Raw genomic sequence first — 15,576 nt, forward strand, 5'->3', positions numbered from 1 at the left:
CCTACTGAGTCAGTGCACTATCAGGGGCCAATCACTTTGGTCATGAGTTTCAATTCTGGGTTCTTCTGATTCAATACCTACCTTACCAGTTATTGGGAGCTCTGGCTAGTTTAGACCTCTGAAAATCTAGGAATTTAGGGCATGGCAACACTACCTCCTCAGGGGGTCAGGGCCATTGCAATAAGGTTTACAGGTCTGGACACAGCTCCTCACAACATGGATATAATGCAGTTTTTTTTTAAATGTAGTACTTGGAATAAGCCAAAATACATTACATCTGTTTTGGGAGGCAGCAGACTATATCCTAGCACAGGCTACAGGCGGTTCTCAGGCTCAAGCCCTAATTATGGAGTTGAGTGCCTAATTTCAGATGTACAAATGGTCAGAAAATTTAGCCCAAGCTGAAGTTCCCATCTCTAAAATGGATCCATTGAGCAACTGGTATGCAAGCTAGTCTTTTAGATGTTGTGTGCACAGAGCTTTGAAAATGTAATTATTCCTTAAGTGCTAAATAGAGTTGTGTCTGTGCATCTTGGGTGTACTGTACTACAAACAGCATTAAATACTACTGTGACGGATAAGTGTGAAAACCTGTATTTGGAACCTCCCAGCTTCTGTTTTGTGTTTACAGGATGACTATAAAGAGTTGGTCTTTTATAGGGGAAAAAAAACACACAGACAAAGTAAGAGTCAACATCCTGTACTCTTGTTAAATTTAGAAGGAAGACAGCATTTTCAGTAGGTCCCCATGTTAAAATGCTGTGACAGCCCTTTTGATAATGAGCAATTTGTTTAAAATTACTTTGGCAAAAATGTCACTTAAGCACAGAAGTTTAATCATTGTCCTTACATTAAACCTTTATAGCTCCTTTCATTGTGTTGCAAAGCAACAAATCCTAAAATTAGGCACTTGTACCTCTCTATTTTCTCCTTCTCTCTTTTGGGCTTTGTGCAATTTCTTTCATTACATAATTGCATGTATCCTTTAGCCTGTCTGTATCATTAGGCTGTAAATGAAAATCTTAGCGATGTGTATAGCTTTTTCCTCGCTCCCTTACTTAAAGATAAATACGGGCTTTCCAAAATACTGTACTCTTTTCATAAGGTTAGATTTCTTCCACTGCATGTTAAAACTATGAAATTCAATTCTGATTTGCAATTATCGTTACATTTTAAATTTACAGTGATGACCAAGATCAGTCAAAACAAATACATAAAAATAAACAGAAAACAATTTTGATTGATCTGAGCCCAGGAAACTAACTTGTGCTTTCTGGTAAAAAGAAACAAAACAATCTCCTTTTTAAAAAAAGTTTTATGCTGTACAGAGACCTACTTTTATACTACTTGGGTTAATGTTAATATGGACATGAAAAAATGTATTTAAACTTGTAAAATGCATTTTTACTGCAACAGCAGATATTTTAATAATTTATGTTTTTAGTTCAGTTTTGTAATTTTATCAAACATCCAAAACAGAAAGAACTGAAGTGAAGGGCACCTAATGTCCAACTGTTTCTAACAATTTAGACATGAAATTTAGGAATGGTAAATAGCACTGATTGCATAACTTAGTCTGAATTTAAAAGAAAATATTACAACAATATATGGAACTGTCTTCAATGTTTTTCTAACCAATAACTGAGGATGAGAAATGGAAGTGGAATTTGAAAAAGAAACAACACCAAACTATTTCCATTATACCAGAGGAGGAACATAAAGATAATTGTATTCTCAGAGAAGACTTTAAAATTCAGAGGTACAATAAGACAACTAGTATCTGAGGACATTACCACTACAAGATCTTTATGAGTATAGTGAACTCTAAGACTTTTGTGAATCATTTGATAAAGACTTAATGATTGTGACAGGATGTCTTCTATGTTAGGCTTACAAAATGGTCACAAGCCCCACAAGTCTTTTCGATAAACCCAATCAGCACTGATGTACTTCTCCACTCTTTGTCTAATTGGTGTAAAGTTTGTAGATCTGAATCCTGTATCTTTCATCCAGCTTACTGCGTCCTCTCCTTTGACATAGGGTCAAGGTTCACATTCGCATCCGATTATCAAAGTGGCACTCATTAAGCAGCAGCCTGCCTCGCACCAAAATGAGTTAGCTTGAAGAAAAACTCAGCCCATTTACTCAGCAGATTTCAGCATTTTAAGGAGGCCTGAATGTCACACAGTATTGCTACATTTTGAAGAGTTTCAGACATCTCCAGCTGATGATTAATTGTGAGTGATGGGAAATAAAATCCAGTAAAGCCAGCTGCTTGCCATGGTCGGCAAAATTACTATAATGGATATAGGCTGCCAATTTTCCAGTTTTACTGGCAAGTCTTCCAAGTGTAATTAAGGGAAGTTATAAATGATATGGAAATCTATCAAGTCCCATTTATTTTCAGAGGACTCTTTCCCCAGAGACTTTTATCTTCAAGCTTATAGTTTGCTTTGTTGTGCTAATGATTTAAACCACTTCTTATTTCTGATTAAAGCCCCCAATATCCTTCATAAGAAGTTAGATCCACTTCTTTCACAAAGATTTAAAGAAACAGAAACCTTTTTAAGTTGTGTTTTGTGAACTAAGCTGAACCCTTGCTTCCCCTGTGGAAACTTAACAGAATACGCTGCATCCATCTACCTTTTGGGTTTTGGACTGTCAGTAACCTCAAGGACAGCAAAGAGTTTGGGAGAAGAGTTGAATTTAAAAAAACAAAACAAAAACAAAGAAAAAGGAGAAAGAAAACAGAAAAACAAAAAGCTAAAGACTGTAGAAGCTGTCTGATATACTAGACATTTAGCAGAGGGTGGTGTTGCTTGCTAATGTTGTTTGATTTGGAATAAAAGCATGAAAATGATGTGCAAAGGCCTAAAATTGGAGATGGAATACTGTGCAGTCATCCTTCACATTTCTCAATTTCATCCTTCAGAGCCACAAAATGGGGGTGATACAGTTACTGGATGAGATTTACAGTAACAGCTGTGGTCTTCCCACACAAGGGAGGACCTTCTAATGGGCTAAGGTCTGTTTTGAACAGACGGGGAGTAACAAAACAAGGTTCCCTATTAAGGCCGAGCAGTAATATTCCTGATAAAGAAAACAAGAGTAGTGGTAACATTGCCTTTAAGAGACCTAAATCCCTTGTTGTTGTTTAAAAAAATAGAGCTATTTTAGAAACTGCTAACTGCTAAATAAATAAATAAAAAAAAGACTAAAGGGATAAAAATGCTGGAGATTTTTTTTTAATCTACTCTCTAGCAACTGTAAAGAATGCATAGGAACCAGTGCCAGTGGCATATGGCTTTCTACTGTGCTAAACATTCATACAAAAGACAGGTTCATCAGTCATTGGAGTATCTGGATAAAAAATTAGCTCCTGATGGATGGTATTTAGAGCTTACCTGCTGCTAGTACATTACCAGAGAAACACAGGTTTTGAAACCCACATGACATTAGAAACTGCAGACCATGAAATACCCCACGTGCAAGTGCACATAATGTACGCCAGGTTATACAAAATAATAAATAAGCTATTTAAACCCTCTGCATAAAATTGGGCCCGCTGCAAGGAACCCTGGGTCAGTCCTACACAGGCCAATTAATGCACAGCATCTGCTGTATAGAAGCAGTGCATGAAGCACTTCCGAATGATTTCAGCAATTAAAAGAAAACTGTTTCCTGCCTGTTCTGACAGCAATGGTTTCAATGCAAGAGTGAGCATCAAATCATTGTGGAGCTGAAAAAATTTAAGCCTTTTTTTTTTTTTTTTTTTGGAAGAGGGGGTGGGTGGCAGGAAGATTTCTTATGGAAGAGGATCATTCTTTTGTTGTCCTACATTCTGTGTTTTTCTGCCAAATTAGACAGAAGGCTCCAAGGGCTTACAAGGCCCTCTACAGTATCACCTTCTGGTGCACTGTTGCTCCCTAAAAAGATGGATCAATATCAACCCTGCTGATTCGTCTACAAAAGTGAAAATCCTTGAATTACATTTTTGAGGCCATTATCTTTAGAATACAGGTGCTCCCAATGCAATGCATTTTTAAAGCCTGTAGATCTGCAGAAAAGCACAGGCACAGCCCCAAGCAGTAAGCGTCTCTGATTTGGTTAAAAGTGCAGTTAGATTCTGATGTTAATGATGCTTCCTTTCTGAGCCTGAGACAGAGGCTGATAAACATCCCTCGAAATTTCCATTATTTTGACCCTTTCACCCTCACACATTTATGTATGGCAGGGAGGGACAATGGGAGACTGCAGTATTAAATCAACAGCCAAGGTATCTTGGAGGTCATAAAAGTATTGCATATACTTTTGCAAAATCCTTACAAACATGAGAGACCTGTGTTCATTTTAGGCACTAAGGTAGGCCAAGGGGGTTGGAAAATAATACTCCGTGTTACTTTTCTTAACCTATGTTTTTATTTGAATTAATCCACTTTGGTTTCACTGCCCTTCCCTGATGCTCTCTCTCTATGACTTGTTGGCATTGTGGCAGCCAGCACCAACCTGGAAAACAAATCAGGAGGAATTGGATGAGCAGCCATAGAAATTCCTTGACGTCGTCAAAATCTGAGTAAAATCATTGGTGGGGGTTCCCCCTCCTTCCAAATTAATTTGAAATAGTAACTATACAGCTGAAAATATCATTATCGGCAATTAACAGCACTTGACAGATGCTTATTAAACTTTTAAAGCCATTCTACTTTAAAGAATAAATGTAGGTATAGCACTTCCCAGATTTCCTGACCTCTGAGTAACCCCAGACCACTTGATGTCCCTCTACTAACAATAGCACTGGTCTCTGCACCCCCACTTATCCAGACCACTAGTGGGGAATTTCTGAAATGATCAAGAGCAAACCTTTGAGGAAGCTGATGTGCAGCACAGAAGTTTTCTGGCAGGACTTAGGTTACACGCACACATGGATTTAAGAGATTAAGCCAAAGGACAGGTTCTGTTTTAGGAATATTTTGATTTATCAGTGATCGTTGAAAACCCTTATGAATCTGCAGAAAGCTGTGTGTCATTTAGAAACAAAATCACAATAAATCCACATTTCTAAATGACATCATCCATTTCTCACTAGTAAGAAATTCTATTATTAATTACATTTTGTTTCTTACTGTTACAATCAAACTTCCCCTTTCTTAAACCCCGCTCTGACACAAATCTACATCTATGTATTTACACAGAGAAATATAAATAAAATCTATTAAATCACAAAGTTATCTCTGCAGAAGAATATAGTGTTATACTATAACATAAATGTAACCAAAACACAAAGGTAGTTCAAAAGGTTACATACTTAATCTGTATTACTATATAAAGCCAGTGAACATAAATATTGCTTTCAGACTTGTGCAGTGAGAATGGTGGAAATGTCTAAGTGCTTTTGTTATTGGGGTATTTTGTTTTCTGAGATTATGAAACTAATTTTATCTTCTGTTTACTGATAAAACTCTAAGTAACTATATTGTTATATGCTGAATCATAAAGGATAAATGAGATTCCCCTTCATGTTCAAACAAGTTTGCAACCTCTATCTTACAAAAAAATAAAGCATACAAACCCATCAGAGAATAACTATAGAAAATCCAAAAAGAACAAGGAAAAACACCACTTTTAAATAAGGGAAAACCTTTGTTTGTTCATTCTACTTGCAGCAGATAATGTGTGTGGTTTGGGGAGTATTTTTATCTATTAAATCACCTCATTAATCTCTATATCAAATATATTTGCAAAGTCAGAATTTAACTAACTAATCCTGTTTCTTCTTCTTTCCCTTGTGATTATTTTCTCCACGATTCATATATCCCAGCTGGTCTAATAATTATTATGGACAGAAAATAACAAAGAGAAACACCTTCCTTATTAGATTTTGGGGGCAGACTGGCAAATGGGGTTTGAAACCACAAGTAAACTGGTGAAAAGCAACAGGTAACATTAAAAAAAATATCTTATTTTACAAACTGTGTGGAGGGCTCAGAATTGGGCAGGTTTTGTTTTTCACTTGTGACTGTTTTCAAGTTCTAGCCGACTAGACATGTTGACAATCCAATCAGAACCTCTTCTGTGCTTTTGAAAGTTACACGGTTACAATAAAAAAAAGTGGAAGGGGGCAGAATTTGAAAAGCTATGCCTACAACAATTTAACTAGAAAAAGATTTTAATTCAATAGAAAATGAAAAATTCTCCATCTATTTCTAGTCAAACAGCATTAAGGAGTCTGCAAAAAATAACTTACCCAATGTCTCTCACTTCAACCGTTTTAAACAATCACAGGATTTTATCTTAATTCTGAAATTAACCAAACCATCAGTTTGTTGAATCCCATCATATATTAATATTTTGAGAGGAAAAGCCTGCGTTGTACAATCTCAAGGGACAGGCTTCTCCTAGACTGGAGAAAGATTTAGCATTTATAAACTATGGCTTCCCTCTGAAAGTCATAGCATAATCGTGAAGTGAAAGTGTTATTTAAAAAAAAAAAAACAGTTTGATCTTTGATAACATTCTCTAATTATGATTTTTCTGAATGTATTTGAAAAAAGTATTTACTTATTAATTTGCATATCAGACATATGCAAAACTGAAGTAGTAAAAATATTAATAATTTTGTGGGTCCATAGAGAACTTGACAATCTATGCTGTTGCCATGAACATCTCAGAATAGTTACGAAGAGCCCATTTAGGGAACACCCTGGCAGATGTCTTTAACCATAAGCTGACAACTTAAGCCCTGCCTATGGAACCATTAGTATCTTTTGCCTCCCATATACTGTGGGTTTCAGTCAATAATATTCTATACACAGAAAGGTCAAATGGGATAGGAGACACACAAATGGTGAATAGGACCTGCATTTATGTTGTTCTCCATGATTGATGCAGAATGACTGCGCAGTCAAAATGACTTTTCAAATTTGGGGGGGTATTTTTAGTGGTTGATACATGATAAAATCATGACAGCAGCATTTTGACTGTGGTTTATTAAGATGGCATTGCATGCAATCAGTGCTTGGGATTCATCTGTGCTGTCTCTGAAGCAGCACGAGGGTGCAGGATCTGTCCCATGATACTGATTTTCACTTTGTGCTTCACTTCCCTTTCCCTTAACATTGATTCTGTGCTGAATCTGGACTACTCCAAGGACCTCTTAACAATAGTTTCATCATAATATATACCTCTCTACAAAAACTGCCTTTAAAGAACATTGCAATACACATGGTTTACTACAAACAGACAGTAATATTATAGGATATACGATTTGAAAGTTGCAGCTAAATTTAGTCTTTTTTTCCAAATCAGGTGTCCTCTTTTGCATTCAGACAGTATTCAAATGCAGGCTAATTGTGTTGTTCATATTACTTTGATGAAATGAGTGTTGTTCAGAGTGCCAACCCTTCCCAGCAATAATTAAGTGACTTCCCTCCAATAACGTGGCAAAAATGGTAAGGAAAGTGCAACGCAACTATAAAACAAAGAACAGCAGTGGTGGTAGAAGCTCTGCTCCTCTTAGTGAGACTTCCCTATTGTGGTGTTGAAAAGCTGAGGCCTGACATGTAGCCAGCAGAAAATTAATTTCTTGCATGTCCACTACTTTTCTGGCAGAAGTGAATTGCAAACTGCTTATCCGACTCGCCAGAGCACCCTCACACAGCCTTCTATCAGGCTTCAGCAGCTCAGAGCTTTTCTATAAACAGCAGCCAAGAGAGCACATTACACTTGATCGAAAAACAACGACAAAGTGTGAGGAAAATGAATGCAGAGACTGTAGTTAGCTTCTCATTTGGCTAAGAACACACAGAGAGCAACTAACAAACACCATATGCTTTACCTGGCCAAGCACGATGGCCCATAACTAAATGGCTGACAACAGACAATTTGTTAATGCAGCCACTCAAACAAAGATGATGTGCCCCCTCACAAGAAGTTTCTTATTGCAAAGTTACCTCTGAAGTACAGCTAATGTGGTCTAGTTCTCAACACTATTAGTCTCTGAAAAGATCTCTCTGTGAGCAGAGTATTACTATAGAGAATTTATTATGTTAGCTTCCAACAGTATTTAGCATCGTTCACAGATAGAAAAAAAATATATATATTGAAAGAGCTAATCCCAATGCAGTGTATTCATAAGAGCATAATACCTGAAGGTGTGTGCCTTGTTTCCGCACACCATTACAGTTTTAACTGGTAACTACAGTTGGCAATGTAAAAAAAATACTTAAATGCCTTGTTTTTCAAGCTGACTAAAGAAATAAGATTATACTCAAGCAATGGGACAAAAGGGTCTCTATTCATCAGAGAGCTGCAGGTCTTTGTCCATCCTCCCTTGGATAGCTATAGTGAGCAAACTGAATTCTGATGGGCAGCCAAGATATGCAATCTGAATCATACTACACCACTGCACTTAAGTGCAGACAGCTGATGCTACCTACTCTTCGTTCCCCTTTTTTAAAAAGTTTCTTAAACTAGTTCCACATAGGAAGAAATTAAGGTAAACCCTTTTCAATAACACAAATGTATTTTTTTGTAATTAAAAGCCATATAACAAGCACCGACAAGCGCCGGTCAGCATAATATAGATTATGCTGTTCAAACATTTTGCCATTCACTACCTCCAGCAAAAAGCTGCAGGAGAGGAGGAGAAAAAAAATTCCCTTCCCCCATCACTTCATACTCTACTGCACTATACCACTTGTGGATTCATACCTGGAAATTTACTTATTTATTTTTAATCCCCTGGCCCTGGCCACATGCCCTCATGTTTTTATTCCTTCAAGACCACAACATATTCAAATCAAGTGTAAAAAAATATTTAAAAACATTTAGCAGAATTGATTTTTTTTAACCCTTCCATTAACACAATCAAAAGTGTAAAGGTTAGGGAAAAAAATGACCCAGAGTCCTTGCCTTGAAAATATTGCTTTTCTCCAAAAAAGTAAATGTTTTCTCAGTCCCTCATTCACTTTGCAACTCTTACTTGCCTGTGGAGAAGCAGTATGTTTCATACTCCCTATGATGAGATGAAAATGTTGTAAGGCAGTTTTTCTAACCAGATTCATGTGATCTTTGGACTAGCTGTTTTGTTACCTGTTCATTAAATTTTGTCCTTCTGTGAGCAAACACGACATTAATAACTTTTTGGATAGCTCACAAACGAGTATCTCAGCGCTCCAGGTCCCGGTCCCACAGACACCCCAGTCATGATTAACCTTACACAAGCATGTGAAGCAATGGGGCTCCTCCCAGGCATAACGTTACTACCATTTGGGGCTTACGCTAGCATTAGGGAGTTCAGGCTGAGTGGGGCTCAATTTTAAGCAATTACAGCAATGTTTTAAAGTGCGAACATAAATAAAATGGCTCAAATGCTATTTTTGCCAGAAGCAGCATTTACTAGCCAGAAAATATTCATTCCTTTGCTGCATGACACAACAGAGTTTTTCTTGCAGTGTTACTAAACCAGAATTAGGTTGGTTTCCCTGTATAACTAATTTTGAACATAAACATGTGGGGACAAGGTCCCAGATATTTACATCCCTAGATCTGTAGCTTTTACTTCCATGAACAGAGTAAGCTTCCTGAAACAGAGGAAGTATTGTGGAAATGTGTAAACAGACCAACCACTCTACAGAGTTTCACTGGCACAGCCCATTGCCTTTAGAACACGCTTCTATTTGGAGGAGAAATGCTAACGTTTTTACTCAATTTTTTTCTCTGCCCCTCTCTAAAGTATAGGCTTAAATGCTGGAGTATAAATTCAGATACTACGACTTACTATTTTGGCAATGTCTTAAAATAACAGTATTTGAGAATTAAGCAATGCAGGCATCATTCTAAAGTTTCCTATGTCAGTGCAATTCCAGTGTGTAGGTACCTTCCACAGTGTAAGTACAATCAGATTCAGGCATTTTGCCCTTAAAAGTAGTAATAGCTGGTGCTATACTCAGAGTTCACACCACACTCAGCATGTCTACACATGCATTTACTGTGCAGTAACTTAGTTCACAGTAAGCAGTTTTTAGACCAGCATTTACACATGTAGGTGTTACAGCACACTAATACTATGTATGCACTGATTTGGGAGTAAAGTTACTCTCAAGTCAGTCCACACAAACAGGGTTACTGCGCAACAAGGCGTCTACACATGCTTTACTGTGCAGTAACTACTCAGGAGTAAATTTGCTACCTGCATCATGCAAGGACAGTAACTATGGCAACTTATGCCAACTCGGGAGCAAATCTGCATGATGCAGGTAGCAAATTTACTCCCGAGTTGGTGTAAGTCACCATGGTTACTGCACAGTACCGGCATGCACATGTAGGTGCATGACTATACTGCACAGTAATTTTCAGTTACTGCGCAATAACATAAGTTACAGTGTAGTAATGGTATACGTGTAGACATGCCCACTGAGTAATGATGAAAGCCACTTCAATGCAACACTTTTTCAGTTTTAGTGCTGTGATGTAACAAGGATAATAGTAATGTGGTCCTGCCCTTCCTTCTCTCCCACTTAGATTTTATTCTTTGCCATAATAGGGTAAGGGAAGCACCAAGAACTTGTTTTTGCACAACATGGAATTTCCCTTCCAGCAGCAGCACAATGAGGGGGCTGAGTGCTTGGGGCAGCTGCCACACACAGAGGCTGTGGCAACTTCTGGTGCCTATGCCATCAGCAGGGCCATCCAGGGGGACAGAGGGGATGCTGCTTCAGGCCCCATGCTTTGGGGGGTCCCTGCAAAGCTGGGCCAGCTTCATGTCCAGCCACTTGCTCCCCCAACACCCTGCTGCTGTGTCCAGGCCCTGCACAGGCTGATTTGCCCCAGGCCCCACACACTGTTATGGTCATCTCTGGTCATCAGCGTGATTGTGGCCACAGATAAACTTGAAAAAACCCCAAAACAGTGCTTTACTGGAAAAGGAAGCATATTAGTTTCACCCAGCACCCTTAATAGCTTTTATTTAATAGCTCATTCAATCGGTTATTAAATAAAAGCACCAAAAAGCACCAAAAAGCCCCCCTGAAGTGCCCAATCTATACAGATGTTGGGTGATCCAGGTCAAACTACTGCAATGCCTCTTCTGGGCATGCACTGTGCTTGGTACGGAGGTGCACTGAGCTGGAAGTAAAGCACAGGGGTTTTTTTGCATCTGTGAGCAACCTGTGTGGCTGTGGCAACACCAGTTCCCCTCCCCGCCCCTCTTCTCCTTGGCCCCTAGGTCAGTGGCCAGGGCAGCTCTTCCAGTCACCCAGCCTTGGTTATACCACTGCCCTCAAGAAATGTTTAAATCACATAATCTTGCTATGAAACTAAATGACAACTCAGCTTTATTTTTAAGCAAATAATCTTTCTCTAGCCATTCACATCTACCTTATTTCCTCTCAGTATTAAGGTTGTGTTTATGAACTTCTTATCTGCTTCATGGCAGAATATCAAGCAACATTTCTGCTACAACCAAAAGCTTCTTCTTGCAGGGAACTTATCACAGAACAACACACTCTTGAGATGAGTTTTGGCTCTTATGCAAGCGTGAAGTTCCCCCCAACCCCAACGTAATTTGAAATGTATTTTCCAAGAACAGAGCTTCAATAGAGAAAACAGACACAAACAATATAATAATGAAAATGTAATGATACTCTATTCTGGAGACAATGTTCAAAAGAAAGTGGGGTAAAGAAGACTGACTCACTTTCTTTTATACAAAAGAGAAAAATTGCATGTGGAACACATCATAAAAACTATGTATAGACAGACTGCATTTCTTACCATGTCACCGGGCTTGACAGAAACAGCCACCACTGCTCCAGGCATCGGTGATCTCAAAATGCTAGTCGTGTCCTCCTCTGCTTTCTCTGGCATGTACTTACTCAACTCTGCAGCAAGCTGGGTCAGTATTCTTAACTTGTACTTAAGGAAAGAACAGTAGGAGAAATGTTTTAGACCACTTAACTCTGCAACTCTGATGAACACTTTGATATTATTTATTTTTAAAAAATCATGCATTATTTTTGACAACTACAGACATGTTTTTGTATTGTATGCCATGCTACTACACAGAATTGCCTAAAATATACTAAGTTTAGAATGGTTGTCAAAAATTCCATTACCTGGATATAAAAAAAGAAAAGAAATATACAAGCAAATCCAAAGTTGCAAGACCAAGTAACTAAAAGGACAGTATCAAATTAAAAATCAAGTTCAAATTTCAGGTTCAAGAATAAAGGTTTTTGAGTTTGTTTTATATCCCTGTAGCCTACCAAATACTATTCCAAGTGATCCTGGAGTACTTACATTCCACATACACATCATTATAACTAAATGGAATCAGAATTGGCCCCATATCACCAAAACCTCTTCAGATTATTAATAATGAAGCAATTTTAAACTTAATTTTACTATTACTTATTCAGGATTTGCATTTTCCACATCATTCAGCTTTTGCACTGAAAACCAATCAAGCCATTTTTCTTCTATGTTCCTATTTACACATAGAATGCTGCAATGTTTAGGCTGCAGATAGTTCAGGGAAATGTCTAAATAAAATGAAATATGTTTAACTATTTTTGTCATAAAAAAACAGAAAAAAATTATATCTATTATGTTTTTAAAAAATATCTTCAACTCCTCCCTTCTTCCCATGAAAAATGTGGAGCCTGAACTACCTCATAACATCCTTTTACATGAACTTTTTGTAAACATCTGTACTGGTACATCTATTTTCCCCCTCTACTTTAATTCTTTAAAAAAAGTTTGTACACTTTGACAGATCATTCATTGACATTATTAGAGTTTTTCTGTCTCAGTGCATATGAAACTATAGATGGAAATCCAGTAGATGGCAGCAGGTCTCTGTGTGAAACTACTTAATCTCTCACATAAATTTAGAGTTGAAGAACAGAATTCACTTCATCAATTATTTAAACAAAGCTTTCAATAATAAGTGTTTTAGAGTGAACTGCTTTTAAAATTCAAATCTGCATTTTGATGAACTACAGACAAAACAGCTTATTTTCAACAGTATGTTTTCTATTGAAATAATTAATCCTTTTTTATCCTTATTTATTAGAGGGAATCTCCTTACTTTTCATTTTCATGAAAAACAACAGAGATTTCCTTGCAGTGTGGGTAACGGAAGTCCAACTTTTGCTTTCACCAAGGGTAAGGCAGGATATTTAGAAAATACAACTGAAAGGTAATGAAGTACGACAGTGCAAGCTTTAAAAAGCAGATTTCTTCAGATAAAACCAAACAATGCAACAGTGGGTTATCAACCTACATGAATATTGCCTGGATACTTGAAACGTGCAGTGAACAGTGTAACCATTTGGCTCTGAACTATGTAAAATTTATGAAAGATGAGTACAATTTACTTGAGCAAAGTAAGATCCCTAAATGTAATAAAATAGTAGCCAATGAAATTATAGGTACCACCCAAGGACTTTCAGGACTCGAACCAAAATATTTTTTCTTGGGTATAACTGATGCAGCAGCATACATGAGCCAGTACCATTTTATATGCAAAAAGCTGCATTAACTCAAAGCCTCCTACAGTCATTATTAGCATGGTGAGCTCACATTTTCAAAAACAAAGTAAGGTTAGCCATTTACCTCTCGGCCCAAATGACTACATTTCATGCAGTATGCTTCTTGCCATCTCTCTTTTTTTTTTTTTAATAAAATTGTGTATGTGAGTGTGCGTATGCACGCCTGCGTGTGTGCGTAAAGGAAGGGGGGATTGTGCCTAGAGCAGATTTGATAACATAAGCTGCAAGTAGAATTGCGACAATGTGACAGGTCAAATAATAACATCTTATGCATGTTTCTTTACTCTTGAGTGTATGTTTTGCAATCAAGACATACAAGTGTCTGCCAGTTTCTGAAGGATATGATCCTTAAGTGAAATTACTGTGCAAATAAAAGCTTTTTGCTCCTATTAAAATTCGTCTGAGTCATAAGTGGCAAGGAAAAAAAGCTTGCAGAGTGCATTCTGCTGTCAATCTAATAAACATTCTGTGCAGAGGGACTATTTATCAAAGATAAATTGTACTTAAAAGTCCTTCATTAAATCTATGGGGGGGAATATAATTACACCAAATTGCACAGTTTCAGTATCCATGGTTAGTGTCGTCTTTGTACTCATAGTTTGAAAATAATAAAAAAAAAAATTCTAGCTCTTGGAAGAAAACAAAAATAAAATTAGCTTTCTGGACTGGTACTACCGTATGGTACAAGAAATTACTTGGATAAGGTTTTAAAAGGTTATGCCTACCTTCTATTTAGTTTCCTAAGCTATGTATGGACCTACCTTTCTACGCTGCCCAATTTCTAAATTTAAACTTCAATTCCAGAATAATACAATTGGATTTCTAGGAAGAAATGGAATTATCCAGTTTCCGACACAGTGAGGTTCAAGTACTTAAACTAATTCCTCATTTATAGCACAACTTGCAGCTGGGAAAAAAAGTATTGCCAGTGTGTTGTCTTTTAAAGTTCAGGTCTCCATATCAAGTTATGATATCCCTACCAAACTCTCTGTTTTTACTATCTTTATAAATTTCATATCTTTTAGATTCCTTTCTCTGCAGGACTCCTGCTTTGCTTGGAATGAGATGTAAGAGTCAGTAAACTGAAAGCTTTCAAATGTAGGTCTTTGTTATTGATGAGCTGTTCTTTTCCCTTTTGTATTTGTTTATTGTTCTTTAGTCTTTTTGGGGGGGATAAGCGAGTTATTGTAATCAAAAAGTAAAAAATAACAACAGTAAACTTTTTAGGAAAGGTTTTTTCGGCACAGTTGGCTCACAAATGACCTTTTGGAATATAAAAAGACAAAGCAGTAGAAAGAAGGTTCCTTCTTTAAGATTATCTTTGATGTATTTATACTGTTGACTGGACTGACTAAATACCCACATAGCATTCTTTTGTAAAGCTATTTCTTAGCTCCCAGAAACAGTGTTACAGTGGGGGTGGCAGCGAGTAGCTGACCTAAATGAAAACACTAAGTGTAGTTTGATAAGAACAGCAAAGGCCTTTGGAAAAATTAAAGTAATCTAACAATGTTTCTAAAACAGAAAGAAATTGAAAATATACAAGGTGCCCTCATCATGTAATTACTACTGCACCTCTGCTTTCCAGACCTCAGACAACTCTGAAATCTGGAGTTTTCAGATCTTACTTATGGAGAGTGTTAGGAATTGGGGGGGGGAGGGGGGGGAGGGAGAAATCAGGGATATAAAGTGGGGAAGGTCGCAGAAGTTAGCATTACAAGCAGAGACCATAAGGTTTCCATTGGCCTAAAACAGAAGAAACATCTGCTGGAGTCATAAATAGATTGTGGGTGAACTTTAGCAGCAAAGAAGTCTGCCACTAATAAGATTTGAGCTCATCAGTAGTTGTCACTGGTCAGAGCTCAACTCTACAGGATTTCAGAGGGTAATTCTGCCAGCCAAAGTAAAGTTAATAAAAAAGTACCTGAATGGAGCCATGCAGCATCTGGTGGGGTAGAAAACAGGTGTTTCTTTTTCATGGGACTGTTGTGTGTCCACGATCAGTGGGCAAAAATAATGATAGGGA

At 37.4% G+C, this 15,576-nt stretch overlaps 1 protein-coding gene across 1 annotated transcript in view; it reads right to left on the reverse strand.

The window, feature by feature from the left end:
- Positions 1 to 15,576, reverse strand: part of PCCA (propionyl-CoA carboxylase subunit alpha) — a 476,911-nt gene that overhangs the window by 6,567 nt on the left and 454,768 nt on the right. Inside the window, exon 22 of the mRNA XM_059721102.1 lies at positions 11,773 to 11,913. Within this exon, the coding sequence (XP_059577085.1) occupies positions 11,773 to 11,913 (141 nt within the window). The remainder of the gene's footprint in view (positions 1 to 11,772; positions 11,914 to 15,576) is intronic.

The sequence above is a fragment of the Alligator mississippiensis genome, chromosome 1, assembly GCF_030867095.1.
Source record: "Alligator mississippiensis isolate rAllMis1 chromosome 1, rAllMis1, whole genome shotgun sequence".
NCBI classification, from domain to species: Eukaryota; Metazoa; Chordata; order Crocodylia; family Alligatoridae; genus Alligator; species Alligator mississippiensis.